Source organism: Heliangelus exortis, chromosome 2 (genome assembly GCF_036169615.1).
Source record: "Heliangelus exortis chromosome 2, bHelExo1.hap1, whole genome shotgun sequence".
NCBI lineage: Eukaryota > Metazoa > Chordata > Aves > Apodiformes > Trochilidae > Heliangelus > Heliangelus exortis.
This window is the reverse complement of record NC_092423.1, coordinates 77,389,058-77,402,425: the sequence shown is the minus strand read 5'-3', so window position 1 is coordinate 77,402,425 and position 13,368 is coordinate 77,389,058. Positions and strand designations below refer to the sequence as shown.

The window sequence follows — 13,368 nt, the reverse complement described above, 5'->3', positions numbered from 1 at the left end:
TTTATACACAGACTTCTTCCACAAAGTAACAAAAGCTTTCATGTACTAAATGTTGTATTCTCATCTTAATCTTACCTAAATCACTCAATGTCTGCACTATTCACTAAACAACCTCTCCACACAACAGGTTTAGAGCTGTCCAAATCAGAGTTCCACATAAAAATGGTTTACAGGGACATGACAGGTCTGCCACCCAACATTTGACATATATTTAATCACAGGTTTCAAAAGTACATGTAAGCTTTAACCCAGAAAATAATTGCTCTGTTGAAGCAGTAACCATACATGCAACATTCCTGTTAACTACCTCAATAGGCCCAACTTGAGAGTCTATGGAGATCTGTAGTTCTCTGATCTCTTTTAAAGCTGACATGACTATTCTTATATCATCCAGATCCTTGATGTTTCGAGTTAACTTCTTGTCAGTTTCCTCTATAAAAGTGAAAATTGTTTCCATCTCTGTTCGGTACTTCTTATTGCAATGAAACCCCAGCAAACTCTTCCAGGCTTTGGTTTCTGCTCTCAGTGCTAGTTTCAGATCAGCTAAAACATTGAAAAATGAAAAGATATTTAAATATTGTAGATATTTTTTAAGATGTACTTTTAATCTTTTCTCAGTATATGCTCTCTTAACTCCCAGTTCTATTTTTCCAGTCCATGTACAGAGAAGATGAAATCACATTGACACCTTTAAGGGGTTTAAAGGACTGCTTTGAATTCAGGATTGCTTTCCTCATAATCTTCTCAGAATATTTCATCTTTTCTGCTGGAAAGACGAGGCTGTACTCCACAGTTGTCATCTTGTTCATATAAAATTTTACACATTTCTGTCCTACACATCACTAAAAGTTGGTTAATATTTTCAACCAAATCTAAAATACATTTTAAAAATAATCTTAAAAAGATAATAATGTGAACGACAAAGTAAGGGTCTCATTATAGAAACTAAAGAAAATTTGACCTGACATCTAATGAAACCAAACGGTCCACCAAACACTATATTTTTTGAAGTTTTATCTGTAGCCTCAGTGGAACCAAGTGACAAAAATTTAGACAGAAAATTTAAGTTATGCTGAGTTGCTGCCCAATGTTGTAATAATCCAGTTAATTTCTCTAAAGCTCTGCCATTAAATTCAAATTTCTTCTTCAGAGTTCTTGAGAGAAGAGTCAAAACTCAATACCAACACATGCATTACACAAAATTCTATCTGGATAGAATTTCAGCCCTGCTACCTATTCATTCCATTTGCAGATTTCACTTGTGTGCCTACCTTTTTACACAGTGCCTCTTCCCACCCTTACCTCTCACACTTGATGGTATTTTTGACTTATTGAATATAGAAAATACATCACCTCCATTGAGTTTCCACAGCAAGACTGTTTCTCTAGTTCTTTGCTTTACTATCTAATCAAACATTTGACTGACACTCTTTCCTAATGAGGAAAACATTGAGCTTCCTCAGAGTTGATATACACAGCAAAATCAGATGCATGTGTTTCTTGCAGTCCATGGTAGCGCCAAACTGCCCTGTTATGCTGGTGTAAAACACTGATGCAAAATTTAATTAAATGATGTAGAACCTGAGGTACAAAAAAAAAATAAAGATTTGAGGCCTGTCTTTTGCAGTAAAAATGGAATCAGAAGTAATGTGCATGTTTCCTTTCACTAGGTTAAATAGAAGGCAGGGAGAAAAGCAGCATAAACTTACCATCTTATGCCCATTAAAATATGTACCTATGGGGGTCAATGACAGAAGAATAGGCAGACATCTACTATCCAAGCCATAAGTGAACAGAAATATCCAGGTCAGGGAAGAAACATCATCTGAGCCTCACAGATACCCCTACATTAGTGTTTTGTTTGCATGTGTTTACAGACAAACCAGCAAAGAACCAGTCTCTCCCTTTCACCTTTCCATCTTTAACCTAGGTCACCCACCCAAAACTAAGTATCATCTCTCCTTCCTACAGCTGTTGAAAGGCAAATCTCTGAACTCTACCAGTGTACAGTGCAATAGCTCCCACGCAGATGTATTCAGGCTCAGAATTGATTTTCAGCTCCAAGTCCTGGTAATGCAGAATTTCAAATTCAAATTCAGAGAGCGATGGGTTTCCCATCATTAGTTTATTAATGGTTTCCTCCTTGTCCCTCTGCCATATTTGGTGGTAAGAACTAAAACTCTCCAAAGCTGTAAGAACTTCCTGAAACACATTAGGAGATCACAGACAGATTCTCAGCATTATATGCATAGCACACATATAAATTATTAGCATCTGCTCATTAGAATACATTATGAATTCCATAATGGAACAGTTTGCATCACCTCACTAAACTGGTTGCTGATGAATTTATGCTAAAGCAAGTTCCATTAGCAATCTCAAACCTTTCCAAGAACTGTGGGCTAATCACATTCAATTTGTCAAATCAGTTACAGTATTTTCCAATTAAGTGATTCTTCAGTCAGCAAAATCCTAGAAATCAGCTGGAAGTAAAATACTCCTTTAAAACTGAGGTACTTGTCCATCCCTATCACTTACTGGACCAGCAACTCATACTCATACCTCCAAAGCCCAATATGACAAGAACAGCAGTATCTCAGCTGGTTCTTGAATACTGAAGTTGCAAGACAGGTTTTTTTACATGTGTGACATTGATGATGTTAACATTAAATTTGCACACTCATTTCAAGTATTTTTTATTTGAGTATAATCTAAGGAATGTACAATATAATTCAGAATTTTTTTTTTTTTCATACTCTGGAGTTCAGGAAAATGTCAGACTAAGTTATCATCACTTGAGGTAATTAAACAAGTAAATGAGAGCTGACTGCTATATGAAATAATCCACATCATGAGTTATGATAAACCTAGTATTTGCAGGCATTTAAACCTGGCTAAATTATAAATCTTCCCATTACCAAATATTGAGTATCACTATATCAAGATAGCTATCCACTATAATGAACTGCACTTTAGTCTTCAGCTCAAGTCTGTATAGCATTACCCTAGTTATGCCCTTGTACCACTGAAGTTACAAGGCTTTGAGTCAAAAATTTCCACCTGTCCATGCTCCAGTGTAAGGTTAGACTGGCTCCAGGAGGAACCAACACAGAGTTCCCCAAAGAAATATCAGTTCAATATCTACAGCTTACAAGAGAGTGCATAGAGAAAGAAAAGAACAAAGAAATTATGCTATCTTATAACCTCCAGTAGGAAATCCTATGTAGCACTTAACAAATGTCAAGCTGACAGTCAGTTTTCTTCCAAAAAACTCTATAAATTCTTCATAATGGGCCAGAAATCATGCTGGCTTCATTAGAATTTCTATGGGAATAAAACTGTATTTAATTCACTTGCACAATCACTACCACTCCTACATTAAATACATACAACTCAACTATACCTGAAGTTTCTTACAATGTTTTACCTATTGGAGATATGATTTTAATCAGACTCTAGTTTTACTTATGTAATAATCAAAACCTCATTAATGTTTTAACAGAGTAGACTTAACCCATGTTACACTTTCAAAACGTATTTTCAAATCTGCAGCCACATGCTCTCCATCCACCCTCCTACACTCATTTATATGTTAAAGCATTAATTAAAACATGTACCTTTATTGCCAGTAATACATTAATATCCTTTCAATGATGAAATTAACATCTCAGTTGTCTTACCCTTTTTGTAGAGTTAATAGCAGTGCTGAGTAAAGATACTAATTTAATAATTTCTTTATTCTCTGAAACACACTTGAAGTAGTTCTGGCTTTGCACTGGATCAGACAAATTCAGTGATGCTGCATCTGACACATTATCTGCAAAGAAAGATTCAAATGTAGAAGCAGTTTTAGGACAAGCTTATCCTTTAGGCCAGGCAAATGCCTACAGTCAAAGACTACTGCCCTATTTGCATTCAGCATGCATCATTTGCATCAAACATGCATTTTAAAATTAAGTGTTCTTATTAATGGAAAAGACAAATAAAAGTCTAGATGACCAATATAATAGCAATAAATTCATAAACTTCTCAGTTTTAGGAATCTTGCTTCATCTATACACTGTCATATTTGGATCTAGTTCTCTTCATGTCTTTCAAATATAATCTTCACTCACCCCACCTACCTGAAGGTTTAACCTTTACACTTCACCTACATGATTCACTAATATGTCAGCACTGAACAAAGTGATAAATATTTTTGTTTTCTGTGGTAATGTGGGGTAGAACGCAATTGATAATTTGAAATACAAATGAAAATTAGATCCAAGAAGATGATCATTGCCAGTCCTCAAATGAAAGACAAAAGGAATGTCTATTTGTTAGCAAATACCCATAAGATTGCATTTATCATAATTTTTTAATTTCATTTCAGGCAAGAGAAATCCCTAGTTCTGAAAAAAAGAGTTAATTTCTTAACTAGTTCAAGTATTACTTTCCTACTTTTTAGGTGTATAATATGGAGCTAACCTAAAAAGATTCGATATATTTCTGAAGTATCTGAAGTACAAAGTAGGAAAACAGGCTGGCTTGATTCTAAACCATTTCAGACAAGAAAGCCCAGCAACTAAAGCTATCACCTTAAATTCCCTTTAATTTAATGCCTTCAACAGCTTAATTCCATGTCTGATCTCAAAATAGTTGAAGTTAAAATCCTTTCAGCCTATCCAATCCTCTACACAATCCTGTCTCCACTAACACCGGAATTTATATAGACACTTCAATTCAATACTAGGTTTTGTTTAAGTTTAATTTATCTTTCTAAAAGGAATTTCATCACAGGTTTATGATGTCATTTGAATATGCCAAGTTACAAACCACAGTGGCAAATCATGAAAGACCTTTTGTGTAGGGATAATAACTATAATTGTTTTCCAAACACATTCACAACTTCTACTGCCAAGTGGGAACTGTAACAGCTTTTCACATGCTGCAGATAGAACCCAAAGCAGTATAGCTCTGAGAGGAACAAAAAAACAAAAATTGTCCTTAATCAAGTCCACACAGAGGCAAGTATATTCAGACAAGCCTGGTCTCTAATCAGAAAGAGAAGCTCTGGAATTGTTTTTATATCCTATTTCTTCTCTGAAGTAATTTAAAATCAATGAAGTCTTCATTCTGCCAATGTTCATGCATTTTGTACTTAATATCCTTTAACACATTCTGTGTTAATCACATTTACCTAACAATCAGATTGAGTGGTGTCAGAGTTTATCATTACCATGGATGTTTTTCTTTCCAGTTTCTTTCATTCCATCATCAGAATCACTGTCTCTGCTCCCAAATCGCAACACAGATGCTTTTCTCTCTAACATTTTCTTCTGTGGAAGAAATAAAATATCATTTTTAATTTGCAGTATTATTCAAATATTAGTTTTAATTAAGGCTGTTAAAGACACAAACCTTGGATATTCTCTCCTTACTCCACTCTCCAACTCCTTTCATTACTTTCACAATGCTATCTACAGCTTTATTAAGTGTCTGCTGAACCTCATCCAAAGAGGGTGTCATGATGATATTAGGGATAGATAGGTTAATGTTAGCCCTAATTATAGGACTAACACTTTTTTTCTTCTTAGAGCCATTTTCATTTTCTAAAAAAATAATAGAAAATAAAAAGGTAAAAAAAAAAAAAAGGAAAAAAGGCTTTTTACATTTTTTTCAATACATCAAACTAGGCACTTTAGCTATGTAAATCAATATGTATATCCTATTGTTGAGTACTGAGTGTAATTCCTTAAGAAAAAAATATTCCTAAATAATTTACATTATGTATCAGTAAAATCTATAGCAGCACAAGGAAAAATTAAGTGTCACAATCTTTTTTTCATAAAACCACTCTTCAACTTGCTCTGTGCTGCTAAACTGTTTAGCAGAAACATTTTTTATTTGGTTTGTGCTCCCAGTCACTATTTTAAACAATATTATGAGAAATTATTCTCATAATATTGTATGCCTTGTGTGTTATCACAAGAGAACTATTCAAATTCCCTTTTTTTTCCCCCCTCTTTTACATACATATGATTTATATAGTTCTGGGGTACCAGAGTTACATATTTCTTTTTATACACTAAGAAAGCAAAGTACTGCAGTATGTCCACCTAAGAAGGTGATGCTGGAAGATGCATGGATGTGCTTGCGTATGGTCTCCAGAGTGTTTCGAGTGACTTTCAAAAGGGCTTCAACATTACACTGATTGAAGTAAGAGAGCAGTTCATTGGCTTCTTCCTCTAACATTTCTAGGTCCATTCTTTTCCTCTTTGTTGGAGAAGATAGTCCAGCCCATCTATCTCCGGAACTGTGTGAGAAAGCCAAGGTTTTTGATCTTCTTTCCTCTTCTGTTGCTAAAATGTCAAACATCTAGTTAGTTAAATTGACTTAAGGGGCTTGAAAAACACAATAAAGCAACACCTCCAGAGGTGTCTGAAGTATAGCTAAATTTTACAGAAGTGCAGATTATACTCATTTGTACACTATAACTCAATGTAAAAGTCCTTTTATTCCTATTCACCTTCTCTACTCAGCACAAATTTGCATGATTATCACCAAAATATAGATATTATTTCTTACACTATTTTTCTAGGTAATCCAGCAATTTAACAAGGACTGTTAGCAGCTGCTTCTATGGCATTAACATTTCAACATGCGAGTTAGACTGGTAATACTGACCTATTTTGCAGATGATAGAAGATTTTTAGATGATCCGTTACCCATGCAGATTCAATCCAAAGTGTTTAGATATTAGATGCTGAGTGATACTTCAGTCAGCTAAGCTACAATATCCCCCTACATGTGCTAATAGCATGCAAAAGAAAGTATAGATCTATAACACAGCCTTCTTACCTGTATTTTTTTCCCTTCTTTCACCAGCGGGTACAACTGACTTATCTTCTTTTCTGACCTGTACCTCAGTGTCAAGTAACATGTTAATCAGCTCATTAGCAGCATCTTCCACAAGTGAGCTTTTTGAATGTAAAATCCGAGAACCTTTTATACAGAGCTCCTGTTATCAAACCAAAACAAACATATCTTATCTTCCCGGTTCCCATGTCTATTTCATGGTCACTACAGCCTTTATTAACACAAATGTCAAGACCTCAGATTTGTTACGAACTGTTAAGTCTTTTTGCTGTGGCTCATTTTCTAAAACACATGACTCATTCATAGTTAATATCACGAATCAACACTTATAAAAGCCAAGTTTCATTAAAGAGTTCCCAAAGGCAAGTATCAATCATTGCCAAGATTGAAATTTAATAAAATGCAGAAATATATTGAAGTATTATTTTAAAAAATGCATCTGGATCTTCAGTACTTATCTACTAACTTTAGTCTTTTGGAGAAATTCCTCACAGCTCAGTGGTTCATCTTCTGGCAGCTTACAGAGTGTCACTCTGTTCATTTCTTGAAGGACAGCATCAATACGAAATTCAACTAAGTCATTCACTCTATCAAGCAATAACTCCAGCCCAGCTTTTGAAGCAAACAGAAAATTGAAAACAATCTTAAAAGTTTGAAAAAATAGTCTTTCCATAGTTCTGCTCAAATTTTTATTTCAAGAATCTATCATAGTTGTCCAAAGGAGGGCAACCAGGCTGGTGAAGGGACTCGAGCACAGGCCCTATGGGGAGAGGCTGAGAGAGCTGGGGCTGTTCAGCCTGAAGAAGAGGAGGCTCAGGGGAGACCTCATTGCTGTCTACAACTACCTGAAAGGAGGATGTAGCGAGGTGGGAGCTGGACTCTTTTCACAGATGACCTCCAACAAGACAAGAGGACACAGTCTTAAGTTGTGCCAGGGGAGGTTTAGATTAGATATTAGAAAGAATTTCTTCACGGAGAGGGTGATTAGGCTATGGAATGGACTGCCCGGTGAGGTGGTGGATTCTCCGTCCCTGGAGACATTTAAAAAAAGACTGGATGTGGCACTCAGTGCCATGGTCTAGCAACTGCTCCGGTGGGTCAAGGGTTGGACTAGATGATCTCTGAGGTCCCTTCCAACCCGGCTAATTCTATGATTCTATGATTCTATGATATTCAATTTCATATTGATTTTACATCTTAACAAGATTACTTGAAACAGCTAAACTTCTATGGCAAGGTTTGCCACTGAAATTATATTTATTTTTTTTTACATAACATAAGCTCATCTAGCAAGTCTCAAAAGATATGTTCATGTCCCAAAAGATAATGACAAAATATTATAACTATTATATATATATATATATATATATATAAATGTTGAGCCTAAAGTATCTACATTTTAAACACAAAGACATTGAAAATCAGTTGAGGTCCAGAAATATGTCTCCTTCTACAGTCTGAGATTGTTACCACTTGGAGAAGCTACTAGCAACAGAAACTTTTGAAAAATAAAAAGCCTATCCTTCAAAAATGTTAGAAGCCAAGTAATAGTTTACAGAAAACATTCACTAGAATTTTCACAGTTTAATAGCAATTTGCTTTCAATGCTGAAATTGAAATAGCAGAAAGGTGCCTGTTCCAGACTCAAACTACTTGTATTATTCAAAATTAAATTGAGCATAATGTCAGGTTACCATCCAAAATTAGTTTTAATTTGCCATTTCAACCAAAGAAAAGACCCATTATAACTACTTGCCATCGTTTCAAAAAACAAAATCTCTTTGATGTAATAATAAAGCTGAAACAAAAAGAACTTGCTGTCTTCAGAAACAATACATATCTCAGTGCTCCTGTGGTAATCTTTTGAAAAGACTACAAGCTCATCTCTTTTCTAAAGCTGTTACCCAGGGTGTGTGTGTAATAGTTTTACTGATGTTAGAAAAAATAAAAGGTTCATATGAAAAGCCAGTAACAATGTCAGCTCACTCGGGTTGTTATTCCCTGAACTTATTTTGTATATTATAGAAACAAAAGGCAAGATTAGAAAAAGTCTTAAACCTAAATCTGAAATCAGATTTTGTTTGGTCTAATCCTAATTTCAGTACAGTGTGTTTAATAATATAGCTTGCAATTTTATAAAAGTAAATAAGTAGAAGTTAATGGAGGCAAGTGACTTACCTAGCTTGTGAAAACATGTATTTATATATTTCTCAATATTCAAGGATGTCCAGGTCAGTAGCATTAGACCTGGCTGGATAGCATTATCTACATTTGCTAACTGAGGAGCCATCAATTGTGCAATAGGTTGTTGTATTTTCAGTTTAATTCTTTTATATTCTGCCAGCATTACCTGAAATAAACAGAATCAAAACATTTGCAATATACGCTGATTTTAAGACTTTATAGTCCTCTTCACAAGGACATATTTATCATAAATGAAATTTTTAAAATTCCTCTGGATGTGCATCACTGAATTTCTTAATTGATAATTGTTTGAGAAATGTTTGCATTGTTTTTGGCAGAACTTCACTATTTTTTGCTCATAAGAATAAATACTACCACACAGGAAAATTCACCTTTGTAGACTGTATTTTTTTTTTTTTTTGATTGAGATGGAGTTAATTTTTTTTCATAGTGGTTCATATGGTGCCATGACTCAGATTTGTGACCAAAGGAGTGCATATAACACACCAATGTTTTGGATACTGTTGAACTGGGCTCATACAGCACTGAGATCTTTTCTACTTCTCACAGTATGCCAGCAGTGACTGTGCTGGGAACAGAGGAAGCTGGGAGGGAACACATTCAAGACAGCTAAACCTGACTGACCAAAGGGATACCCCATACCTATCATGCTTAAAAATAAAAGCTGGGGGAAGAAGGAAGAGGGACATTCAGAGCTATGGCATTTGTCTTCCCAAGTAAGCATGACAGAGACCTGTTTTCCTGGAAATACATACCAGCCTGCCAATGGGAAGTAGCAAATTAATTCTTTATTTTGCTTTGCTTGCACACACTGCTTTTGCTTTCCCTATTAAATTGCCTTTATGTCAACTCATGTATTTTCTCTTTTAACCTGCAGATAAACTCCATACTCCCACTTGGGGGAGGAGCAAGAAAGCATCTCTGTGATGCTTAGCTGCCTATGAGGGTTAATCTACTGCACAGAAAGTGACTTCACAGAAAATACAAAGCTAAAAAATTCTTCTTTAAAAGAGCCTCAAAACAGTCATAAATATAAGAAACAGATCTGACAATGGTTTTGCAATGCATAATAATTGATCTTCTGTTTTTCTCTTCCGTATTTATCGTAATGTACACTACATGTACATAAAATAACTAAAATAAACCCACATGCAAATTGTTGACAGTCTTCTTGTACCAGTCTTTCTTCTGTTGAATAATACTTGCAAATGGTGGGATTTCAAGGCACATGTGAGACATGCAATCTGCTTCTCTCATTAAAGTTAATATTTGAGGGTCAAAATTCACAAATAATTCTCCTGTTTCTGGAGCTTTTACCAAGAGAGACGCTTGAAGTCCTCTTTCAGTTAATTCCATCTGCAAGAAAAAAATGTCACCGCTCCTGATCAGAGAAGCCAGTACAATGCAATATTGCATTTTGCATATAAGTATCATTTTGGCACATACTAAATTCAAGTATTGCTGACAATAACAACTGAGAGGGTATGAATCAACAACGACACTTTATTAACACTGTATGTTCCTGCACAAATGTTTAACAATGAAGTTCACTGTTCTTTATCCAACAGACTTTTTTCTGTTGATTCTTGGATACTATAAGCTGCTTTCCACAGTCCAACATAAAAATTACAGCCACAGAGTATCTTACTTCAGTCTTCTTAAATCTGAGTTCTTATTTACTTAAAACTTATTGGACATTCTGCAATAAGGTTGCACACAACCTCCTTGATTAACTGAGTTATTCTGAGATAACTTCTTCAGATACTTTTTGAATAAACTTATCCTCGTTTCTCCTTTTGCTTATTTTCCACTACCACCAACAGATATACTAGGCTCCACTCTTAATGGAACTCCCAATTATATCCAACCTCTGGGCAAATTTTTTAAAAATCTATGATGTATATGCATTATAATTTTTTTCTTAGAATTGTTAAAAGGGCAGATTAATCACACTATTGCTTTAACTGTCTTGTTTGAATATTAAAGTACCATTTGTTCTCCATGTTGTTAGATGGGACAACATTCATAAGATCACCGCAAATGGAAAATCTGGCTGATACCAGGAAGAAGTCATTCAGTAGATAGGGAAATCTTTCCTACATGAAAACTTTGCTGCCATTTCTGTTTTCTTGTTGTTCTTTTGCTGACATAATTTTACTGGGTTTTATTCACTTTTTCAAATTACATTTTTTTATAGCAAAAGATTCCTACCTTATTGATTTCTTTTGGTGTACTTTTATTTATTTACAGAGACGGGAAACTTAAAGCCCTTTCAATTTCTAAAATATACTTCACTATACTGCTTCCTTCAGCTCTGTCATGTATTATCATGACATTTTTACACAGCATTTTTCAAGCAAACATCTAATCACATTTTGTTAGAGAAATTGCCATGCTCTGTCCACTAGCATCAATGTCACTCAGAACAGCTGCTTTAAATAGGAGCTGATTTTTTTTCTGCAAAATTCAACAACAAAGCTTCCTGCATTCTTCTTTGGGCTTCAAGCTCATTATTGTCACTATCAATCTTCTATTCTCCCATTTGCATTTTTTCCCATGCAATTTTCATTATTAAGGTCACAGAAACTGGTAACAGAAATAATGGGTACATTGAAGGCACAAATGTTACACTGCCATAGAACTGAGTAACTTAGACTATTTTACTATTTTAATATGCCCAGGTTGAACATCATTGGCTACAGTACAAAAATAAGGGCTTATACTGTTACAAAAGTATGTAAACAAAGTGGTAACCATTCAGTAACAAGCAGTCAAAAGGAAAAAGGTAAAAGCTTAACTATTTCCACTGTATAGATGAAAAAAGGAAGTAGGAGATACTGCCCTATTTCTATCGCATTTGTATTCCCCACTGGACACTTGCCCCCCTCTAGTTTCTCCTTTTGCTCAGGAGTAGAGCAGGAGCTCCACCTTGTGTTGTACAACACTATTGTCCACATCTGTCTAAGTTTGTGTCAAGAGTGGAAACACCCAAATAGGAGTCACATTTTTTGCCATATCTGACAGACAAATGCTTTAATTATAAGGTAAATATATTTTCATGTATTTTCAAGGCATGTGTGTTCGTTTCAAGGATGTGAAATTGTGTTCAAATCCATCTCCCTTTTTTCCCATATAATGAGTATATGGTTGGAGCAGGGTCAGCAAGTTTATATGACTGCCAATTTACTGAAACACAAAATCACAGAATGAACCACCTCTCACAGTCTGCTCTACTCCAGGATAAACAGACCCAGGTCTCTCAGACTTTCCTCACAGGAGAGGTGCTCCAGTCCCATAATCATCCTTGTAGCCCTTCACTGGACTCTTTCCAGTTGTTTCTTGCCTTTCAGAACTGAACACAGAACTCCAGGTGTGGCCTCACAAAGGTAGAGCAGAGGGGGAGTATAACATGGAGGGAACATCCAGAGGGACCTTGACAGGCTGGAGAGGGGTCCCCATGACAACTTCATGACGTTCAAAATGACCAAGTGCAAGGTCCTGTATCTGGGCTGAGGCAATCCCAAGCACCAATATAGGCTGGGCAGTGACTGGCTTGAGAGCAGCCCTGAGGAAAAGGACTTGGTGGATGAGAAGTTCAACATGAGCCATCAGTGTACACTTGTAGCCCAGAAAGCCAACCAGATCATTGGCTGCATCAAGAGTAGCGCAGCCAGCAGGTTGAGGGAAGTGATTGTCCCCCTCTACTCTGCTCTCATGAGACCCCACCTGAAGTCCTGTGTCCAGCTCTGGAGCCCCTTTTACAGGAGGGACATGGACATGCTAGAGAGTGTTCAGAGAAGGGTCATGAGGATGATCAGAGGGCTGGAGAACTTCTCCTAGGAAGGCAGACTGAGAGAGTTTGGATTATTCAGTCTGAAAAGGAGAAGGCTCTGAGGAGACCTTATTGTAGCTTTCTAGTATCTGAAGGGGGCCTACAAGAAAGCTGGTGAGGGACTTTTTAGGATGTCAGATTATTATAGGACATGGGGGAATGGATTAAAATTAGAGGAGGGTAGATTTAGATTAGCTATTAGGAAGAAGCTCTGCACCATGAGGTTGGTAAGACACTAGAAGAAGGTTGCCCAGAGAAGTGGAAGCTCCATCATCCTTGGGGCCAGGCTGGACAGGTCTCTGAGCAACGTGATCTAGTGGGAGGTGTCCCTACCCATGGCAGGGGCGTTGGAACTAGATGATCTTAAAGGTTCCTTCCAAAGCTGAAAATTCTATGATTCTAACATTCCTTCATGTGCTGGCCACACTCTTCTTAATGTAGGAAACACTGTCAAAGCTTTGCTTTCTGCTTGT

At 36.1% G+C, this 13,368-nt stretch overlaps 1 protein-coding gene across 1 annotated transcript in view; it reads right to left on the bottom strand.

The window, feature by feature from the left end:
* Window positions 1–13,368, bottom strand: part of DNAH5 (dynein axonemal heavy chain 5) — a 122,049-nt gene that overhangs the window by 69,967 nt on the left and 38,714 nt on the right. Inside the window, exons 15-24 of the mRNA XM_071736666.1 lie at window positions 10,213–10,419; window positions 9,037–9,208; window positions 7,325–7,470; window positions 6,841–7,000; window positions 6,099–6,341; window positions 5,401–5,591; window positions 5,219–5,318; window positions 3,681–3,817; window positions 2,001–2,202; window positions 308–543 (exon numbers count right to left, since the gene is read on the bottom strand). Coding sequence (XP_071592767.1) covers window positions 308–543; window positions 2,001–2,202; window positions 3,681–3,817; window positions 5,219–5,318; window positions 5,401–5,591; window positions 6,099–6,341; window positions 6,841–7,000; window positions 7,325–7,470; window positions 9,037–9,208; window positions 10,213–10,419 — 1,794 coding nt within the window. The remainder of the gene's footprint in view (window positions 1–307; window positions 544–2,000; window positions 2,203–3,680; window positions 3,818–5,218; window positions 5,319–5,400; window positions 5,592–6,098; window positions 6,342–6,840; window positions 7,001–7,324; window positions 7,471–9,036; window positions 9,209–10,212; window positions 10,420–13,368) is intronic.